Below are 19466 nucleotides of genomic sequence, written 5' to 3'. Positions count from 1 at the left end.
CCTCTCTGAGACTCGGTTTCCCTAAATATAAATGGGGACCTTACTAGTCCCAGACAAGTGATTTTTATTTATACTCGATGACCCCATCCACAGCTTGTTTCTCCACCTGAATTCTGGGGGGTTTGATGGGACCTTTTCACAGGGCTGCTTAAGGGCCCAGGAGATGATGAAGGAGGAAAAGTCTGGACACTAGAGCACAGTCTAGAGAGGAGAAGTGACCTGCCTGGACTCACCAGATGGGACGGCTTCGGTGTGGGGAACCCCCTCTGTGGCCACCCCAGGGCCAGCGAAGGGTCATTTCCTTCCGCGTTCAGCCCCGCCGTGTCACCTCTCCTGTTTCCCCGGCTAAGTGCGGCGGCGCCGACAGCGGGGGAAATCGGGGCCAGGCCGGATTTCCTCTGAGGACCCGCGGCTGCTAGAGCCACCCGCCGCCCTGGACCCCGCGGGGCCACGAACTGCACGTGCGGCGGCCCGGGGCGGCCTGGCTGGCACAGCGCTTCCTTAGCGACCCCTCTCCATCCCCGCCCTTTCATCCCGCCCACTTCGACCCGCCCCTTCCCAGTCCGGGTTTCAGCGTCAAGAAAAAGCTTCACCCCCTCGCGGGTTCCGGATAAACCGAGTCACACGGGGGCGTGCCGGCCCGGCGCTAGGACCCCGCGGCTGGGCCGAGGGGGGGGGCGTGGTGGGGCGGGTCGGCGGGAGAGGTATTTAAATTGGAGCCCGAGCTGCCCTCTCGCGGGTCCGGTTCCCGTGGGGCGGTGGAGCGGCCGTGCGCCTCCTCGGGCCGTGACCCCGAGGTCTGGCGCGGGGTGGGACGGGGAGGGCAGGTTTGCGCAAAATGTGCCGGGGCTGCCCGGGAGAGGAGCGGCGGCCGCGCTGAGCCAGGTAGGAGCCGCCCAGCGGGCGAGGCTGGCCGGCCCCCTCGGGGAACCGGCGGTCCCGCGCCCCTCTCGAGCACCCGGCGCGGAGCTGGGCTGGGACTAGTCCATCGAGACGCGGAACTTCAACAGTCCCCTCCCGCCACCGCCCCCTGCTTTGCGCGTGGAGCCAGGGTTGACTCCAGAAGTCTCCAAGGCTCCTAGCTCAGCGGATCTTTCCCGCGAAGGGCGAGGCAGGCGTTCCCATTTGACAGATGGGAAAACAAGCGCTAAAAGGCCAGCACTTGAGCAGAGAACACACAGCTAGTCAAGGGCAATCCGGGATTTGAATCTGGTCTGCTACTGCCCTCTGACCCTGGCCGAGCGTGAGTCTTCCCATCCCACCGCACCAGATAGCCTGCCCATCTCTAGGGGCGGGGATGGGGGGGGTGGCACCCACCTCCCTCCAAGGAGCTCCGCAGCCAGCCTTCTTCATGGGTGGTAAGACGTGAGGGACCCCCACCCCCACCCTCAGCTGCCTGAAATTCCGCCATCACAGCCACATTCCTTTGGGTTAAGGTCTAATTCCCCCGTGGGATGCACATGTCTCCAGAATGGGGCTTGCCCTTAGTGATTCACTGCTGGCTGGGAACGTCCACAGCAGCTCTCCCAGGACCCCACTCTGCCAGTGATCCAGGCTGAGAGGAGGGAGAGGAGCACCCTAGAGCCCAGCACTGTGAGCCTGTCTGCTGGGGTTGGGGGTTGGTTGGAGGGGGTTAGAGAGGGAGGTCTTGGCCTGGTGTTGTGGAAACATTTGCTTTGGAGGCAGACAGGCTGGATTCTGATCCTGATTCTGCCATTTACTGCCTGTGTGACTTTGAGTAAGTCACCTCTCTGAGCCTTATTTTCCTCATGGACAAACTATAGGGGGCCAGCAGCTCAGCACGTGCTGGAGAAAACACAGCATTTGGGTCATACAGACCTGGGGCTAAATCCCAAAACACTTATGAGCTGGGTAACTATGGGGTAAGTCACTTCACCTTTCTGAGCCTCAGTGTTCTCATCTGTACAATGGAAATTATAGTAACTGCTTCACTGGCTTGTTGTGAGAATTAAATGAAATGATATAGGACAAGTGCTTAGAAGAGTATCTAACATCCTTAAACACTAGGGGTGGGCTTATTATGGTAGTAGGTGTTGCCCTCCGCCCCCTTTCTCTCTCTCTCTCTCTCTCTCTCTCTCCCTCCCCACATTGTGCGCGTGCACACACGCACACACACGCATATTCTTTGGCACTTCTCCCCCCAGTCAGTGTCCTAAGATGTGTCCTGCGTCCTCTTGCCTAGGCCACTTGTCTGCTGGCCTGGGGCCTCCCTCTTCAGCACTCCTTACCTCGCCTGGGCTGCTCAGCCCTGTGGGTTTGTCCCAGCTGGGAAAGACAATATGTGTCTAGGGTGACTTCACAGCCATTCTCAGCTTGGTCATCACAACCATTGGGGTCAAACAGTGGCAAAACAGGAACCAGGCTGCTTGCCCTACAGATGGGACACTGAGACCCTGAAAGCTTAAGGGACTTGCCCCAGGGAGCAGGGCTGGTGGGCAGTAGAGTCTGGATGGGAGACTGGGTCTCAATTATCCCAATCCTCCCTCTTGAGAGCGAGTAACCCTCAAATTCTCCACACTGTGTCTAGGGCACTGCTCAAGGGTGTCCACTGCCGAGGGGCCCCTTTCTGTTAGATGGCAGGGTGGAGTTCCACGTGCTGCAGGGACGGGCCCTCCTGGAGGCTCAGATGCTCACCTCAGGGATAGAGTGGAATTTGGCAGGCAGGGCAGGGGGAAACGAGTGCCCCTTTGGGCAGCAGTGCCCTCAGGTTCAGAACTAATCCAGGTCCTTCCTTATCCTCACCTCGCACTCACTGCTCAGCCCTTTGCCGTGGACTGCTACCCCTCACTTTGCTGTTTGTTCAGTTGACTTTTAGTGAGCACCGCTTAATAGATCCCTGTTCTCATAGAATAAGAAATAAATGATCGGGAAATGATCAATGAGAGGAAAACAATAAAACACGTGCAGATCTGGGCAAGAGCATTCCAGGTGGAGGGAGCAGCAAGGGCAAAGGCCCTGAGGCAAGAATGCACTTGCTGTGTTTGAGGGATGGTGAGAAAGCTAGAATTTGGTGAGGGAAGAGCACATGGTAGATGGAGTCAGAGAGGAGATTGTATAAGCTTCGATTTTATGGGAGGTTTTCAAGCAGTGAGATTCATGAAAGACGTCACTCATGCTGCCATGCTTAGGACAGACTAAAAGAGGTCAGGTTGTTGCTGGGGTCGAGGCCCAGGGTCGTGATGGTGCCTCAGTCTGTGGCAGTGATGGAGGAGGGAGGTAGGCAGATCCAGAGTCTGTGTTTTAGGGAAAGCAGACAGAACCTGCTGATGGGGGGAAGGAGTGTGGCAGGGAGGTGAAGGGAGAGTCCAGGAGAAAAACTGCTCTCACCAGCGTCACCGTGTCACCGAGGCGCCTCATGTCAATTCTCAGCGCCTTCCCCAGCCTGCACAGTGTAAGATGGTTCCCAGAGGAGAGTGAGGCCCCTCTGCCCTGGGGGCACTTCCCATGGTGGTGGTGGTGCGGCTGGGGGGGGGGGTTGGTAAAGGGGAGGGAACCACGGAGTGATGAAGTGCTCAATGCCAATATATAGCCCAGACTTGGGAAACCAGAGAAGGCTTCTTGGAGGAGGTGACATCTAGGCTGAGACCCAAAGGATGAAGAGGTATTCAGCACAAGAGAGGGGAGGAAGTGAGGGTTTGGGGCAGTGAAAAGATGCTCAGAGAACTGAAGGAAGTATGAGGCTTCCAGAACACAGAGTGGGAGAAGGGACAGTGAGAAATGAAGCTGGAGAGAAGAGCTGGCTGGGCAGGGAGCACTCCCCAAGGGCCTCGAAGCCCCGCTGAGGGGTTTCCACTCAGTTCTGAGTACCCTAGCATTCAAAAAGGTGGTGATGTTCTGCTTTTTAAACAGCAGAACCAAATTTCCTGTGAAAACCCAACCTGTAATGCAGGTGAGAGGAGGACATCTGTGGGGCAGGGGGTCCATGGCCCCGGGAGAACCCAGGGAACAGGGCTTAAAAGACACGGCTCGGCTCGGGCCTTTGCCTGTTGGAACCAGAAAGGACCTCAGAGCACCCACCTTCATTTAAAATTCATAGCAAGGATGTTTATGGGTTCTAACAGTAAAGACTCAGCCATAAAGGTTCTATAAATGCCTCTTCCAAAACGTCCCTCAGAGTCACAATTCAGCACTTATTTATTGATTACCTGCAGGAGACCTTATAGTGTAGAGGTTAAGGGCACAGACCCAGGAGCCCGACTTCCTGGGCCTGCCCCTTGTTAGCTGTGTGACCTTGGGCATGTTGCTTAATTTCTCTGAGCCTCAGTTTTCCTGCATGAACAGTAAGAATGGTGATCATGGAACCAAGTCGTTGAATTATTGGAAAGATTAAATGAGTTCATACATGTATAGCGTCAACAAGAGTGCCTGGTGCATAATGAGGGCTCTGTAAGTGGCACAGAATATGTCTCACTTGATCTTTAACAAAACTTCAAGGTTGGCATTAGCCTCAGAAGAGGAAACTGAGGCTCAGAGAGGTGAAGTGACTTGTACAAAGTCACAGAGCAGGTCAGTGGAGGAGACAGAGGGAGCAGTCTGGTGTGGGTGACTGGGTCCAGTGCTCTTGGAGGGCGTTATGTGTCTCTCCTTGTTAATGTTTTGTATGTATTATGGTCTCTTCTGTGCCTTTATTTGTGTCCCCAGTTCCCAGGACAGAACCAGACAAGAGGAGGCATTCAGTAAAGGTGTGAGTGAATGAATGAATGAATGAGTGAAATTGATGGATTGAGCTGTGTATTCCTAGCACTTGGCCCAGGTTCTCAGTGAATGAGCCCCTAGCAGCACTGGGATGTGACCCTCCTGAGGGCTTTGTGGTCCCCCTCAACCTCAGCCCCGCTGCTCATAGAGAGAAGGGCTGGCCCAGCATGCCTGGGTGTCCCACTGCGTGGGCGGTGGCTTCAGTGAAAGTTAAGGGCCTGGCAGCCTGTTCCTGGGGAAGTCCACAGCCCGCAGTGCTGGGGGCAGGGCAGGCCTCCTGGCGGGGCTTCCTGTCAAGGCTCCAGGCCCAACCTTCAAACAATGGCAGGGACTCGACAACCAGAAAATCAAAAGAGAAAGGGCAAAATAAAGGTCTGCGGGTGGGGGGATTGAGGAATTCCGTTTGGGGCTTGAAGAGCTAGGATGGGGGGACCTGCTTGTGGCCTGGGTGGAACTGGAGTCAGAGGCCTAGCTCCCCACCTCACCCCACCCCAGCCCTGAGCTTGGCCAGGGCAGCCCTTAGGGTCCCTCTCCCTCCTGCTCACCTCCTCCAGGCTGTCTTCCAGGTAGGGTCTTTTAATCCCAAATCTGACCATGTCACCCACTGCTTAAATACTCTTGTCCAGGGTAATGGCCTAGCTCCTTGGCCTGGCACTGAAGGCCCTTTGTGATGGGCTGCAGCCCTTTTTCCCATCTCCTTCACAAGGTACCCCATTCAGAGCACCTTTGGTCCAGCTACAGCTGCGGTCTGGGGTTCCCTGAGGGCAGGTACAGACAGGAAGGAGCGGTGGGAAGGAGCCTGTGGTCTTACAGCCTTCCCCTTTCCTCCTGCCCTGTGCAGAGCCATGAGCCACCGGATCCTGCTGCTTCTGGCCGTGCTGACCCTGGGCCTGGCTACCTCCCAACACCGAGACAAGGTGCCCTGTAAGAAGGTAAGAAGCTCTGCCTTGGCAGGGAGAACTCCCTGTCTCCCCCTACCCCCTGCCCGGGGGTGTCCTACTGCCCCAGCCCCAGAAGCCAGAGGCTAGAGGGGTCAGAAAAGGAAGGGGAATGCATTTAATGCCTTTAAACCTTGCATTTAATGAGTACCTACTAGAATGCTTAAATGCCTTGTTTACTGTTAATCCTGCTGGGTAAGTACCATTACTCCAATTTTATAGAGTTGGAAACTGAGGCTTGGAGAAGTTGGGTAACTTGTCCAAGGTCATTCAACTAGGGCCAATATTGGACTCTATCCCTTCAAGCGGCCCCCAAAGGGCAGTGGGTCTAGCTGGCTGACAAGGCATAGGTATATGTGTGGGGAATTTAGAGTGGGCATCTGGGAAAGGCTCTTCTGTACTAGGCCCCTTCGGGGGACGAATCCCCTTTCCTAACTGGGCTCCTTAACTCGAGCCCATCTGCCACATCTCTGCCGTGATGCCTCTCACTTATTAGTGCCGGAGTCAAATGCTGCCTTCTCCAGGAAGCTTCCCCTGACCCCTTCCAGGCCGACCTGGTTCTGTTTGATCCCTTTTGGGGCCCCCACAGCCCTAAGCTTCCTTCCATCTCAATATTGAGTGCATAGGGTAAGTTGCTGAATGGTCTACACCTGTCTCAGCTACCAGACCAAGAGCTTCTCAAGGGCAGCGACCAGGTTTGATTCACTTTGTTCCATTTTCCTGCCAGGAGTCAGGGAGACTAGCCCTGAGGTTACTGTGACCCTGTGGGGTACAGAGAAAAGGAACCCTCTAGGTCCACTCGTAAGGCTGGGCAATCATTGAAGTCAAGACCAGAGCTTGTGCTGGGGAAGGGACTGGCCCTCCAGGGGCCCCACCTGGCCCTGAGACTGGAAGCTTACGGCACAAGATGGACAGCTGCTCTTGGAGGCTGGATGAGATGGCAGCCAGGGCCCTGCACCCCTTCCCTGGGGTTTGCAGTGTCCTGCTGTTGCCACCTCACTTCTTACTCCTTGGAGCCCTTCTGGGATTCCCAGCACCCAGAATAACAGGCAGAGAAGGCCTCAGACGTCACCAAATGCAGCCCCACATCCACCTGGGGCAGTAGACTCAGAGAGATAAAGGGTCTGGGCCACCCAACAGGCAGAGGGGAACTGGGTGGGCTTTGGATTTGGGGCAAATGAGGTAACAGGCAGGAAAGCAATTTCTGAACTCCCGTGGAAGCGGTTTTGATGCTTTTTAAAATAGTAAAAACGAATTGCCACGTGCCGAGGGCTAACAAGGGGCCTGCTCCACGCTAAGGGCTTTCTCTCATTTTATGAGAGAAAACTTCTTTTCAGCCGAGGAAGCCAAGGCTGGGAGAAGAGATGTGACCCACAAGGTCATACTGATAGGAGGCAACAGAGCCAAGATTCGAACCCATCTCTCCCGAGCTCATGCTGCCCACTGCCGGGTAACTCTCCCTACCCTGCTTCCCTTCTATGTGCAGGTGGTAAAATGGTGATGAGTGACACCCTCTTCCCTCTAAAAAAAAAAAAAAGAGCTGGACAGCGGAGTCCTGGCATACCAGAGAGTAGACAGGGGGTCATCGGGGAAGCTCTGAACTTGATTAAGGGCTGATGCCCCCAAGAGCCCTCTCCAAATAAGTCACTCAGCTTGGAGCTCAGGGAGCGGTGGGTACCCGACAAATGGGGTTCTGAGAGCTGCCCACGCCTTCAAGCTCCTTCCTAGACTGGACTGGAGAGCTGGGCAGCCCTGCCTTGTGCCTTGTAGCAGTCCCTCTGGGCCTCTGTGACAGGGGTCCTGGGCACTGGGCAGAAAGCAGGATTAGGTGCTGGACTTGGCTAGCTTTGAGTCCCGCCTCAGCTCTCAGGAGCTGGTACCCCAAGGAGCCTTTGAGTATTGCCTCTGGGGTGAAACGGGGTGTGGGCTTGCAGGTGGGTTAAGCCCCATCCCCCAACACACACTGTGTTTGTGTTCATTTTGCTGTTTCTTCTTTAATCAGGATGGTTTGCGGAGCTGAGGGTACGGATAGGCAGGCTGTGCCCAGTGGCCCTAGCTGGCAGAGGCGGTTGTGAGGGAGGATGGGGCACGGAGCCAAGCAGGTCTGGCAGGGTGGCCGAGGTGGGATTCCAGTTTGCATGGGTGCCCAACTGCAGGGGTGTCCTCGGGCCTCTGAGTAGGGCAGTACCGTGGAGTCGGAAGCCGCATGGAGCTGGAAGAGTCGCACTGCCTGATGGAGGGCAGTCCGTTCCTCTCCCCCCACCCGCCCCCCGCTTCACCTTGGAGCTCTTGGGAGGAAGCTGAGAGCTGGGCCAGCTGGGGAACACCCAGGCTGGTGTTCCTGCCCTGTCGGCTCAGCCACTGACTCGCTGTGACCTCGTGCAGGTCACTGCCATCTTTAGGCTCAGTCTCCCCATCTGGGCAGTGGGTGGGCTGGACCCTTTTTGCTCTGACGGTCTTTGACTCTAGTCTGAATATATTCATCATCTCTTTTCTTTTCCTTTCAGAAAGGTGATTCAGTCAATCCCTCAGACTTTTACTAAGCTGATGATGTCTGTGACTCTTTCATTCACTGAAAGATATACTGAGCACTTTCTATGGCCCAGGTCCACAGTAGTCACTCAGTCAAACCCTGTTTGCCCTGAACTTACTGTCTAGCAGGTCTGCACACAAACAGTCACAATTCAGGGGGCCAAAGCTATGAGAGAGGAAGCACAGGGGCTGTGAGAGCCCAGAGGAGGCCCCGACCTGCCCGGCAGTCAGGGAAGGCTTCCAGGTGGAGGAGACCTTGGAGCTCAGCACACAGAGTTCACCATGCTGATCTGGTTGGGAAGAACATAACCAGTACAGGGAACAGCAAGGAGGAGGCCCAGAGGTGGGTGTGGGAGGGCACAGTGGGCAGTGGGCAGGTGTGGGCTGGGCTGGAGTGGGTTGGGAGGAGAGGGGACAGGTCAGCAGGGGTCACAGGCAGCCTTGAACTCTGCTGAGGGTGCTGGACTTTGCCCGGAAGGGGTTTAAGCCGAGGGCAGCACGGTCAGAGTGGAGTTTTTGAACAGTTGCCATGCATTTGGCTGGCGGAAAGGGGTCAGTGGAGACAGAGAGGCCAGGGCGGAGTGGGCCTGAGCTTGGTGGTTATGGAAGCCAGAGCCTTCGCTGGGAAAGGCTGGGGTTCCTGGTGTGTGGGAAAAGACAGAGGGAGATTGCATTTCCATGGAAAGATTTCTGACCCCTGAAGGCACATGTGATGGAGGGACAAAAGTGGGGTCTTTGGTTGTTAAGAGACTGGGGTTCAAAAGCCAGCTCTGTTCCTCACCAGCCGGATGATTCTGGGGCCTCCCTTCCCCTCTCTAACCTTGGGTTTCTTAAAGAGGGGTGATCAGATTTGACGGGCAGGCTATTGTGAAGATCCAGGGAGACCAGGGGTCTGAAAATGCGAAATAAAATATAAAGTGCTGAATGGGTGCTGGGGAAGGATGAGTTACATTCTGGATAAGAAACCAGAGTGGTAATGTGACACAGCAAAATCAGTCTTGTCATCAAAGAATGTGGGTTGAGACTCTGGTCATCTTTTCCTGCCCCCTACCCCATCTCCAGGGGCCCATCTGGACTGGACCATGCAAAGTGAAGCCACTGGTGGGGGTGGGGGCAGCAGCAGAACGAGGTCATCTGGTGAGTGTCAGCAAGGAAGGCAGGCTCTGGGACCCGAGCTCTGCCCCGTGGAGTGAGGGCTTGAATGAGATCTGAGGGTGAGAGACCAAAATTAACACCGATGACAGGAGTGCAAATAGCATTTTCCCCTTCTGGAAACATTTCTCCCAAAGTGGTTTCTAGTAGAACATCAGCTGGGTAAGTTGAACTCTCTGGGTCCATGGAAAGAAACTGGGATGTGGAACCAGGAGGCCTGGGTCCCAGCTGGCCCCGTTCCTCACTGGCTCTGGGGCACTCTAGGTGATACATGGCTTAGTGTCCTCTAAAATGGGATAATAATCAGTATAGAGTATTTTGTTTGTGCATTTGTCCTTCTATCTATCATCTCTCTGTCTGTCTACCAATCAAAGCTTCCTTGAGTCCCTCCCTGATGCCAGCACCACCGTACTGGGTACCGGAGACAGGGAGCAGAGTAGGGGTAATGCAGACATGGGGTGATTAGGCTGGGGGGGAGGACGGCGAGCACGCTGGGAGGACAGAGGAGAGGCCTGGCCAGGCCTGGTGGCGGCTCCAGTCATACTTCCTAGAGGCACATGTCTGCTTGCCCCTCCTACAGCACCCACTAATGCCCGCTGCTCTCCCTGCCCTCCGCCTCCCCAGGTGGACAAGGAAGTCTTGTGCCGGGGCCTTGGCCTACTCCAGGTCCCCTCGGTGCTCCCACGGGACATTGAGGTCCTCGACCTGTCTGGGAACCAGCTGCGGAGCATCCTGGCCTCGCCCCTGGGCTTCTACACAGCGCTTCTTCACCTGGACCTGAGCGCCAACGAGATTAGCTTCCTCCAGCCAGGGGTCTTCCAGGCCCTGCCCCACCTGGAGCACCTCAACCTGGCCCACAACCGCCTGGCGGTGGGCACGGCGCTGAGCACTGGGGGTCTGGGTCCCCTGCCACACCTGACGTCCCTGGACCTGTCTGGCAACAGCCTGTACAGTGGCCTGGCGGAGCGGCTGCTGGTGGAGGCGCCCGCCCTGCGCAGCCTCTCGCTGGCGGAGAACAGCCTGACGCGCCTGGGCCGCCACACCTTCTGGGGCACGCCCGCGCTCGAGCGGCTGGACCTTCACAGCAACGTGCTGATGGACATCGAGGACGGAGCCTTCGAAGCCCTGCCCCACCTGGCACACCTCAACCTCTCCAGGAACTCCCTCACCTGCATCTCCGACTTCAGCCTCCAGCAGCTGCGGGTCCTAGACCTGAGCTGCAACAGTATTGAGGCCTTTCAGACGGCCCCGGAGCCCCGGGCCCAGTATCAGCTCGCCTGGCTTGACCTGCGGGAGAACAAACTGCTCCACTTCCCCGACCTGGCCGCGCTTCCGAGACTCATTTACCTGAACGTGTCTAACAACCTCATCCGCCTCCCTGCAGGGCCGCCCCAGGGCGGCGAGGGCCTTCACGCGCCTTCCGAGGGCTGGTCCGCCTTGCCCTTCTCTAACCCCGGCCGCAACGCCAGCACCCAGCCCCTCTCTCAGCTCTTGAATCTGGATCTGAGCTACAATGAGATTGAGCTCGTCCCCGAGGGCTTTCTTGAGCACCTGACTTCCCTGCGCTTCCTGAACCTCAGCCGGAACTGCTTGCGGGCCTTTGAGGCCCGGCGCGTGGGCTCCTTGCCTTGCCTCGCACTCCTGGACATGAGCCACAATGCGCTGGAGACGCTGGAGCTGGGTGCCAGGGCCCTGGGGTCTCTGCAGACGCTGCTCCTACAGGACAACGCCCTGCGGGACCTGCCCCCGTACACCTTCGCTGGCCTGGCCAGCCTGCAGAGGCTCAACCTGCAGGGGAACCGGGTCAGCCCCTGCGGGGGCCCAGGTGAGCCTGGACCCGCGGGCTGTGTGGCCTTCTCTGGCGTCTCCTCCCTCCACGTCCTGAACCTGGCGGACAATGAGATGGAGACGCTCCGGGCAGGTGCCTTCCTCCACACTCCGCTGACCGAGCTGGACCTCTCCGCCAACCCTGGGCTGGATGTGGCCACAGGGGCCTTGGCGGGCCTGGAGGGCTCCCTGGAGGTGCTGGCCTTGCGGGGCAACGGGCTGGCCGTCCTGCAGGTGGACCTGCCCTGCTTCAGCTGCCTCAAGCGGCTCAATCTGGCAGAGAACCGCCTGAGCCGCCTGCCTACCTGGACGCAGGCCGTGTCCTTGGAGGTGCTGGACCTAAGGAACAACAGCTTCAGCCTCCTGCCGGGCAGCGCCATGGGTGGCCTGGAGACCAGCCTGCGGCGCCTCTACCTGCAGGGGAACCCCCTCAGCTGCTGCGGCAACGGCTGGCTGGCGGCCCAGCTGCACCAGGGCCGTGTGGACGTGGACGCCACCCAGGACCTGATCTGCCGCTTCGGCTCCCAGGAGGAGGTGTCCCTGAGTCACGTGCGTCCTGAGGACTGTGAGAAGGGGGGGCTCAAGAACATCAACCTCATCATCATCCTCACCTTCGCCCTGGTGTGTGCCATCCTTCTCACCACGCTGGCCGCCTGCTGCTGTGTCCGCCGGCAGAAGTTCAACCAGCAGTACAAAGCCTAGAGAGGCTGCGGGCTACAGACCAGCTCTGTCGGGGGACCCTGCCAGGTCAGTGGGGGAGCCAGAGGCACGAAGAAGGGTGGGGACTGACCCAAGATTATTACCCAGTGAGCCAGGATCCAAGAACCCTGGTCTCTCGGTCCCAGCCCAGGGCTCCTTTCCCTGTATCCTGCTGCATCAGTCGGTGACTCACTTCACAGGGCGCACGTGTGGTCCAGCTGTGGAAGCTGGAAGATGGGCAGCTTGCAGGAGTGACAGAGTGTAAGGTTGACCCATCGGATCAACACGTCTTCACCAGGCGTCTGTTTTGTGCCACACCCTGCCCTGGGCACGGGGGACGCCAGGGAACGAGACACATCCCTGCCCTCAGCATCGCCCAGTCTGGGTGGGGAGGTGGTTGCAGTGACCACACAGAGCATGGAAGCCAGGGCCCCAAAGCTCTGCAGCCCCAGCTGGCTGAGTGTGGATGGCCCTGCCCCTGCTGGGCCAGGGTAAGAGAGAGGCAATGCCAACCACGAGGATTTGTCTAAGAGGTGTCCAAGCAGACTGTTCGTCACATCTTCTGATGATGACTTCCAGCTTCTCTGGAACATAAAAAGCTTGTGACCGGAAGAGAGCTGGAGCCCCCTAAGGCTTGGATCCAGTGCTATTAGGCGGGCTGCGGCAGCTCCAGCAGGGCCTGGTTAAGAGGCGCTCTCCCTGGGCTCCAGCCCAGCGCTGGACCATTCCGTTTCCTGCTCCGGGCAGGCTCTTTCCCTACCTGGCACTCTCGTGTTGCACACACCGGCCAAGATACTGCCCTAGCCCCGCTACTCCCTGCCGGGGGCCGCCCTGCTCCATCCCAGCCTCACCCTGGCCGCTGAGCCAGGAGTGAGAACCTTAGGTGTCTGGTTCCGTTCAGCACCACACTTGGCAGTGGTGACAAACCCAAGCCTGCATCTGCCTCTTTATGACAACCCTCTGAGGTTCGTATTTTATCCCATTTTACAAGAGGCCCCAAAAGTCTCCCTCCAGGGACCTCCAGCTAAGAAATGCCAGGACTGAGCTCCAGACTCACATCCTCCTGAGTCCAGAGCCTGAGCTTGGCCACTGCAGGGGCTGCAGGCTGTTAGGCGGACAGGAGCAAGGCCCGGGAGCGTCCTGTGCCGTGCACACCCACCCGCTCCTCTCCCTCCTCTCTCCCAGGCGGGCAGAGAGAAGATGGGCAGCCACAGGCCCTCTCCTCCTTCTGTGCCTCATTTTCCCTTCTTCCCCCATTTGCAGACTAGGCGGGCTCTCCTTTTTCTCTTCTTGCTCTTGCGTGCCCTCCTTCCCTCTCCCTCCTTTGAGCATAGCCTGGACTTTGAAACCATTGAGTCCAACCTCCCTGTTGCACAGGTACGGAGGCTAAGACTGAGGAAGAGAATGGGACTTGCTCAGAGCTGCACAGGTCAGTGGCAGCGCCTGTGAAACAAGGTGGATTCAGACCTCATTGAGGGGGTGGGGGGCGGGGCTTGGTGGTTGGACCTGAATGGTTTCCTTCTCTCTCAGCTGTCACATCACAAGGTGATGCTGGCTCCAAACTCGCTTACTAGTCCTCATCATGCAGGGACTTTTTTTTCCCCTAGAAAAATGGATAGAAAAATCCCATCCAGGGGCTTCCCTGGTGGCGCAGTGGTTGAGAGTCCGCCTGCCGATGCAGGGGACGCGGGTTCGTGCCCCGGTCTGGGAAGATCCCACATGCCGCGGAGCGGCCGGGCCCGTGAGCCATGGCCGCTGAGCCTGCGCGTCTGGAGCCTGTGCTCCGCAACGGGAGAGGCCACAACAGTGAGAGGCCCGCGTACCGCAAAAAAAAAAAAAAAAAAAAAAAAAAATCCCATCCAGATATAACCCCCTGTTTCTCATACCCATGAAATCGTGGGCCGTCTGGGAAGAAAGGAAGCCCTGGGATTAATCCCGGGACCCTGTGTCATTGTCTTCACCCTCTTACCTGTGCTTGGCCCGCACTCAGGCTCACGATGGTGCTCGGTAAAGTGTGAGATGATGAAAATGCCCCTCTCTCCACCCCATTTTACAGATGAGGCCCAGAGCAGGTCGAGGACTCAGGGAGTCAACGGCAGAGCCGGGGCTAGAGCCTGGTGGCTTGGCCCCAGCCCGGGGCCCTGGTGGCAAGTGGGGCAGCCGGCGGGTCCATTTCTGTTTGGGATCATGACCACAGGTGCTCACTGCACACAAACACTCTTCCTCAGGCCTGGAGGGCAAGGTGTGGGCCCCTGCATGCCTGATCTTTGAGAACACTACACAATGCTGCTCTCACTCCCCAGGACCCAGGCTACAACCCAGGCCTCGGGGCCAGCTCTTTGTGTAACCCACGTGAATGTATTAAAAACGGATTTTGGAGAAACAGTGCAGCCTGCCGGCCTCCTCCTTGCTGCGGGGAATCATTGCATCCACTTGAACCCTGCCCTCCTCTACTTCCCTTCCAGCCGTTGAAGCCTCGTGGCAAACCCCTGGGGAGACAGGCTGAGGCCCGCTGGGTGGGAGACGGAGGCTCTGGGTCATCACCATCCTGGACCTGGGTGCCTCAGCCCCCATCGTGTCCCTGCCACACCTCTGTCCCCTCACACTCAGCAAACCTCACTCCCCACCCACCACTGAGAAAAGTGACTTCCAGCAGGAGCCGCTGAGCGCCTTTCCCTCCTCTGCAGCTCCATTTTCTCTCTTTCCTCTCCTTCAGCCTTTCCTCTCTGTTTGCTTCTTCCTCTCAGACTTCAGCTGTGCTCAAGTCTTGCCCATCTTACGAACAGTAAGGAGACCCTTAAGCCACTTTCCCCTTTCCTTCCCTACTTCATGGGTAAACTTCTAGGGAAAGTAGCTTCCTCTCCCTCCCCTCCATCCTAACCCATCCCAGGCCGCCTCCAGCTGTCCCCCTTCCCCCCCAGCTGAGGTCACCAAGCTGCGGGGCCCCTCACCTCTATCCCCCCATCACCCACACCTCCCCCTCGGCACACTCTTCCGACATCTAGGACCCCAGGTGCCTTCCTCTCAGGCTCTGCTCCACGGTCATCATCAGAACGGCGATCAGCAGGACGCTTCTCTCAGGAATGCCATCACCCTCACTGACGTAGCCACCCCATCGCTCTGACAATGCCCACATCTCTGTCTCCAGCCCCAGCCTCTCCTGAGCGTCCAGCCCCGATACCCTGACACCAGAGGCCTCCCCTGCTAGAGAGTTAAAGGTCTCCCAGGGGCTGGAGGATTGAGAGTGAGCGGCCAGGCTGCAGTTCAAGGTTGAACTTGGACGAACCAAGAGGGGCCAGAAGAAGAGCATGCGTGGTTCCCAGAAGGGGGTTGGAGGGTGAGGGTGTGGGCTGTGGGCTCTGGGGAAGGGGACAAGAGCCACCTCACCTGGGGTGGGGGTGGGAGTCAGGCAACGGGCTGAGGTAGAGTCTAGAGGGCAGGGAGTGGTCCCCCTGGTCTCCCACTTTGCAGCCCCTTGTGCTTGTCTTCATGTGGCCCCGCCTCCCGTTCTCAGCTGCCTGACACCCAGACATCACCCCCTTTGCAGGTGCCAACCTTCTCTTCTCCACCTCCTCTCCCACAGGCTCCAGCTCCGCCTCCCCCATCCGCAAGCGTCCTGGAGATTTCTCCAGCCCAGCTTCCTCCCTGGCTGTGACCTCTCAGCTCCCAGTTGCTGCTCCCAGCTCCTACTCTCCAAAGGAAAAACTGAAATGCCTATTTCATGGATGGGGCTAGGCGGTGAGAGGGTATGTGACGCAATGCCATGGCACACAGTAGGTGCTGCCCGAAGGCCTGCAGGAGGGCAGTAGCATGGGCTGAGCTCAACCCAGGACTCTGGGAACCTGGGAGCCCACCAGGCCCCTAACCCCTTTTCCTGGCAAACAGGGGACTTTGCTCACCTGACCAAGACCCCCAGCAAGGCAGAAATTCCTGTTTTCAGCCGAACGTGGACACAGCTGCCAACTAGGTCATCGGAGCATCCGGCAAGTTCCAGGGCGAGAGGATGCCCTTGCACAGCCCCTGTCACAGACAGACTGTGGTGTCAGGTCACCTGGCTCGCTCAACCCACGAGGACCCGGCCCAGCAAGAGCCGGGCTCGCAGGCCGGGTAGGAGGAGAGGAAGCCGGCATCCCTGGCCCACCAGATGCCTCCCCCGGTCAGTTCCCTGGGCTGGCACGATCCCCCAGGACCCAGGATCCACAGTCTGCTTTCTGTGCCCCTGTTGTTCAGCAGCTCAGAGGCCCTGCAAGTCCGGGTCCCTGCGGCCCTCCATCCTCATCTCTCTCTGGCCACCTCCCACCTCCTATTCAGAGCTGACAGAGCACTTCCGGGTGGGCCCTGCGCTGAATACTTGATGTACACGGTCGTATATAATTCTAACACTCTTTGGAGAGATTTCTATTATTATCATCCTCACTTTAGAGAAACTGAGACTCAAGATGCCACAGCTGTCAAGTGCTAGGGCTGAGACTTGAGCCCAGGTTTGCCCTGCTCCTCTCTGGAGCCAGCAATCTTAACCATTAGGCAGCACTGCTTCCTGACCCTCCCAATTCTGGCTCTCTCCCACCTCTTCTACTTGAAATGTCTCACCTGCCCTGACCCCCCTGCCAAACTCCTCCTTTTTCAATGCTTACCTGCATCACCTCCTCTGGGGAGACTGCCCTGATTTCCCTCCTCCAGCTGCCATCAGCCCTGGGCTGCCCGGGGCCACAACACTGGGATGTCTGCCTGATCCACTACCAGACCGGGAGCTCCTGGAAGGAGGTCTTACCCAGAGACCCTTCTGTGTCCCCTGGGCCCGAGCCAACACAGAGGCAAGTTCAGGAAAGGTTTCCTGAATGGATGGCCCTGCCCTCCAGGACCTAAACACTTGTGGGGATTAACATCGGCCCTCAGACCAAGAATGGGTGATAAACTTCTCAGACAGACCCCAGGAACATAGAGGACACAGAGGGACTGCAGGGTGTGGGCTGCCCAGGGGAACAGGAATCTGCTCTCACCACTCTCATTCCCCTCAGTTCCTCTTGCCTCTAGGACCCTGGCTTCTCTTCTTCATCCTCCTCTCTCCCCCCAACCCCTCTTCTCTTCTCCTTCTCCTCCCTTGGTCATCTCTCCCCCACCCCACTCTCACTGGGATGAGTTGGAGCTGTGGTGCTGAGAACGTGGAGGGGTGGAGGGGAGGGAGGCCCGAGCTGTTTATAGGAACTGGAGCAGCTCCATCCATCAGCTCTGTTTGGAGCTGGAAACCAAGCATAATAAATACCTTGGCTCCTCTCCAGCTGTGCTTTCCCTGAACTTGGCCATTCGAACTCCAAATTTCTCTGGCCTGCTGGTTCTCAGGACCCAGCTCCCACCCCACCCCACCCTACTCCCACCTCCCACCAAGCTGCCCTGGAAAGAGCGCTGCCTCTGGGACCAGAAATGCAGGGCTGAGTCTAGGCTGTGCTGCCGCTTTGCTTTGGGAGCAAGTCATGCCCCTGGTCTGTGCCTCCATTTCCCCATCTGTGAAATGGGGTCATGATCACTGCACCCCCCCCCCCAAAACACGCAGTGCTGTTCACATGTTAGGCTTGAGCATCTGCTTGACGCTGGGCCCTGGGCCCTGCGGGATCCCTGGGAACAGGCAGGCAGAGCCTCTGCCTATTGGGTGGAGGGAGGGGCCACACTACAGCCCAAGCAGGAAGTGGTCAGCGCCACGAGGGAGGTCCAGACTTTGTGTTCTGGGAGTTTGTTTGCAGCAGGGAGCGGCCCTTCCAGCTGGAGGATTCAGAGGAGACCTCGAGGACATCTGGGCTGGCCCTGCAGGGAAGGGTAGCATTTCAGCATGTGGAGATGGGGAGAGCCTCTTCCAGACAGAGCAGACTGCCAGAGCAGAAGCTGGGCAGTGGGCAGATGTGAGGGTGGGGGCAAAGAATTTTGTACATCCTTCACCCTATCACTCCCAACTCTGTCCTCTCTGATCCTCCAGCACCTTTCGCTCTGACCCTCTAGCTTTTTGGAATCTCCCCTCCTTCCCTGGAGAGCTTCAGACTCACCCAGCTCTCCCAGGTTGTGGATGCATTCCCAGAATTATGCAGTCACGTTCCCACTCCCACCTCCCCCCAGAAAGCCACCCTAGAAAGTGGAAGACTCAGATCAGGGGAAAAGTCACTGGCCAAGAGCACGTTTCTGGAATGAATAAGGGAATAAATGAATAAAAGAGTGAGTCAATGAAAAAGAGGATAAGTGAGTAGGAAATTATTGAATTCAACTGACATACTGTGCTGTACATACAAGCTCCCTCCTCTGGTGGTGCTGGTGGTGCTGTTTATTTGGCAGGGAGGGGAATAGGCATTAAATACAGGACTGTGCGCGCGCACGCACGCGCGCGCGCACACACACACACACACACACACACAAGAATAAAGACAAAATGGCAAACTTTGATGAGTATTATGAGAGAAAATAATAGGGAGACAGAATGAAATGGGCAGACTCAGAGAAGTCCTCTCTGAGGATGGAATCTGTAAGCTGAGACTGAAGGAGGACTTAAGATGAGTGAGTGAATTAATATTCCTTCTAGCCTCTTCCCCTCACTCCCATGAATTTGCAAGAGCTGCACTTTAGACCCTGAGGTCCATTCTCATGCATTGAAAGGTCCCCCTACCCTGGGACCCTCCTGGCCTTCCCCTCCCCTCAGTGCCTTGGCTGTCCCGTTCTAGAATCATGGAGAAAAATATGGAAGGCCACCCATAAGGGGTGGTGGGAGGGATGGCCAAGGGATGGGTGCCAGGAGTCAAGCATTGTGGGGGTGAGGGACTGGCTAGGCTACAGGGTAAGAAAGTCAAATTCCAAAGGCCCCTGCTTTATTTGGGGTGGGGCGGTGGGGTGGGCTTGGTTCCCTCTGCCATTCCCGAGCCACCCATGTCAGCTTGCACCAACCATATTCTTTCACCCTAGGTAGCTTACTAACATTCTCCTGTCTAACCTTCTGTATATTTTCTCCATAATCAAGTCACCATTGACAGATACATTTAAATTATATGCAAATAAACTTATGCATGTATCACTGTTTTGTAAAAATGGGATCATATAATATATGGTTTCCTGCATCTTGCTTTTTTTTTGGTACGCGGGCCTCTCACTGTTGTGGCCTCTCCCGTTGCGGAGCACAGGCTCCGGACGTGCAGGCTCAGCGGCCATGGCTCACGGGCCCAGCCGATCCACTGCATGTGGGATCTTCCCGGACCAGGGCACAAACCCGCGTCCCCTGCATCGGCAGACGAACTCTCAACCACTGCGCCACCAGGGAAGCCCCTGTATATTTATCTTATAGCCAATAACCTTATCAATTGTCTTAATTCAAATAGGGTTTTTTTTTTAATTGTTGTTTGTTTTGTTTTTACATTTGTTTTTGGTTTTTGTTTCTCTGCTAGAGGCTCTTGTGTTTTCTGGGTATACAATCACTTAATTGACCGCATTGTTCCCGTAGCTCCCTTGAAGCCCTCACCACAGTATCATCTGCCTCCGGCCAGGCCTCTCCTCACCTGGGCTGCAGCCAGGTTGCAGGGATCCCGCCCCACCTACATTGCCCACCACAGAGCTCCTTCTCACATGTTTTCT

At 57.1% G+C, this 19466-nt stretch overlaps 1 protein-coding gene across 13 annotated transcripts in view; it reads left to right on the top strand.

The window, feature by feature from the left end:
• Positions 1–748: 748 nt before the first annotated feature.
• The window catches only part of LRRC32 (leucine rich repeat containing 32), a 353559-nt gene continuing 334841 nt past the window's right edge, over positions 749–19466 (top strand). Inside the window, exons 1-5 of one of the 13 annotated variants that reach the window (XR_009542473.1) lie at positions 3604–3622; positions 5558–5648; positions 9963–11912; positions 15013–15201; positions 15448–17138. Coding sequence is in view for 12 of the 13 variants with exons in the window: in XM_060160073.1 (XP_060016056.1) it covers positions 3615–3622; positions 5558–5648; positions 9963–11867 (2004 nt within the window). In the remaining variant the exon portion in view is untranslated. Of the gene's footprint in view, positions 886–910; positions 1594–1642; positions 3413–3565; positions 3623–4662; positions 4704–5557; positions 5649–9962; positions 14250–15012; positions 15202–15447; positions 17139–19466 lie in introns of those variants that run through there. The other 12 variants (XM_060160077.1, XM_060160081.1, XM_060160078.1 and 9 more) reach the window with 12 other exon arrangements.

Source organism: Lagenorhynchus albirostris, chromosome 9 (genome assembly GCF_949774975.1).
Source record: "Lagenorhynchus albirostris chromosome 9, mLagAlb1.1, whole genome shotgun sequence".
In the NCBI taxonomy this organism is placed as follows: domain Eukaryota; kingdom Metazoa; phylum Chordata; class Mammalia; order Artiodactyla; family Delphinidae; genus Lagenorhynchus; species Lagenorhynchus albirostris.
The sequence above is the reverse complement of the archived record's forward strand: the minus strand, read 5'-3'. Positions and strand labels throughout refer to the sequence as shown.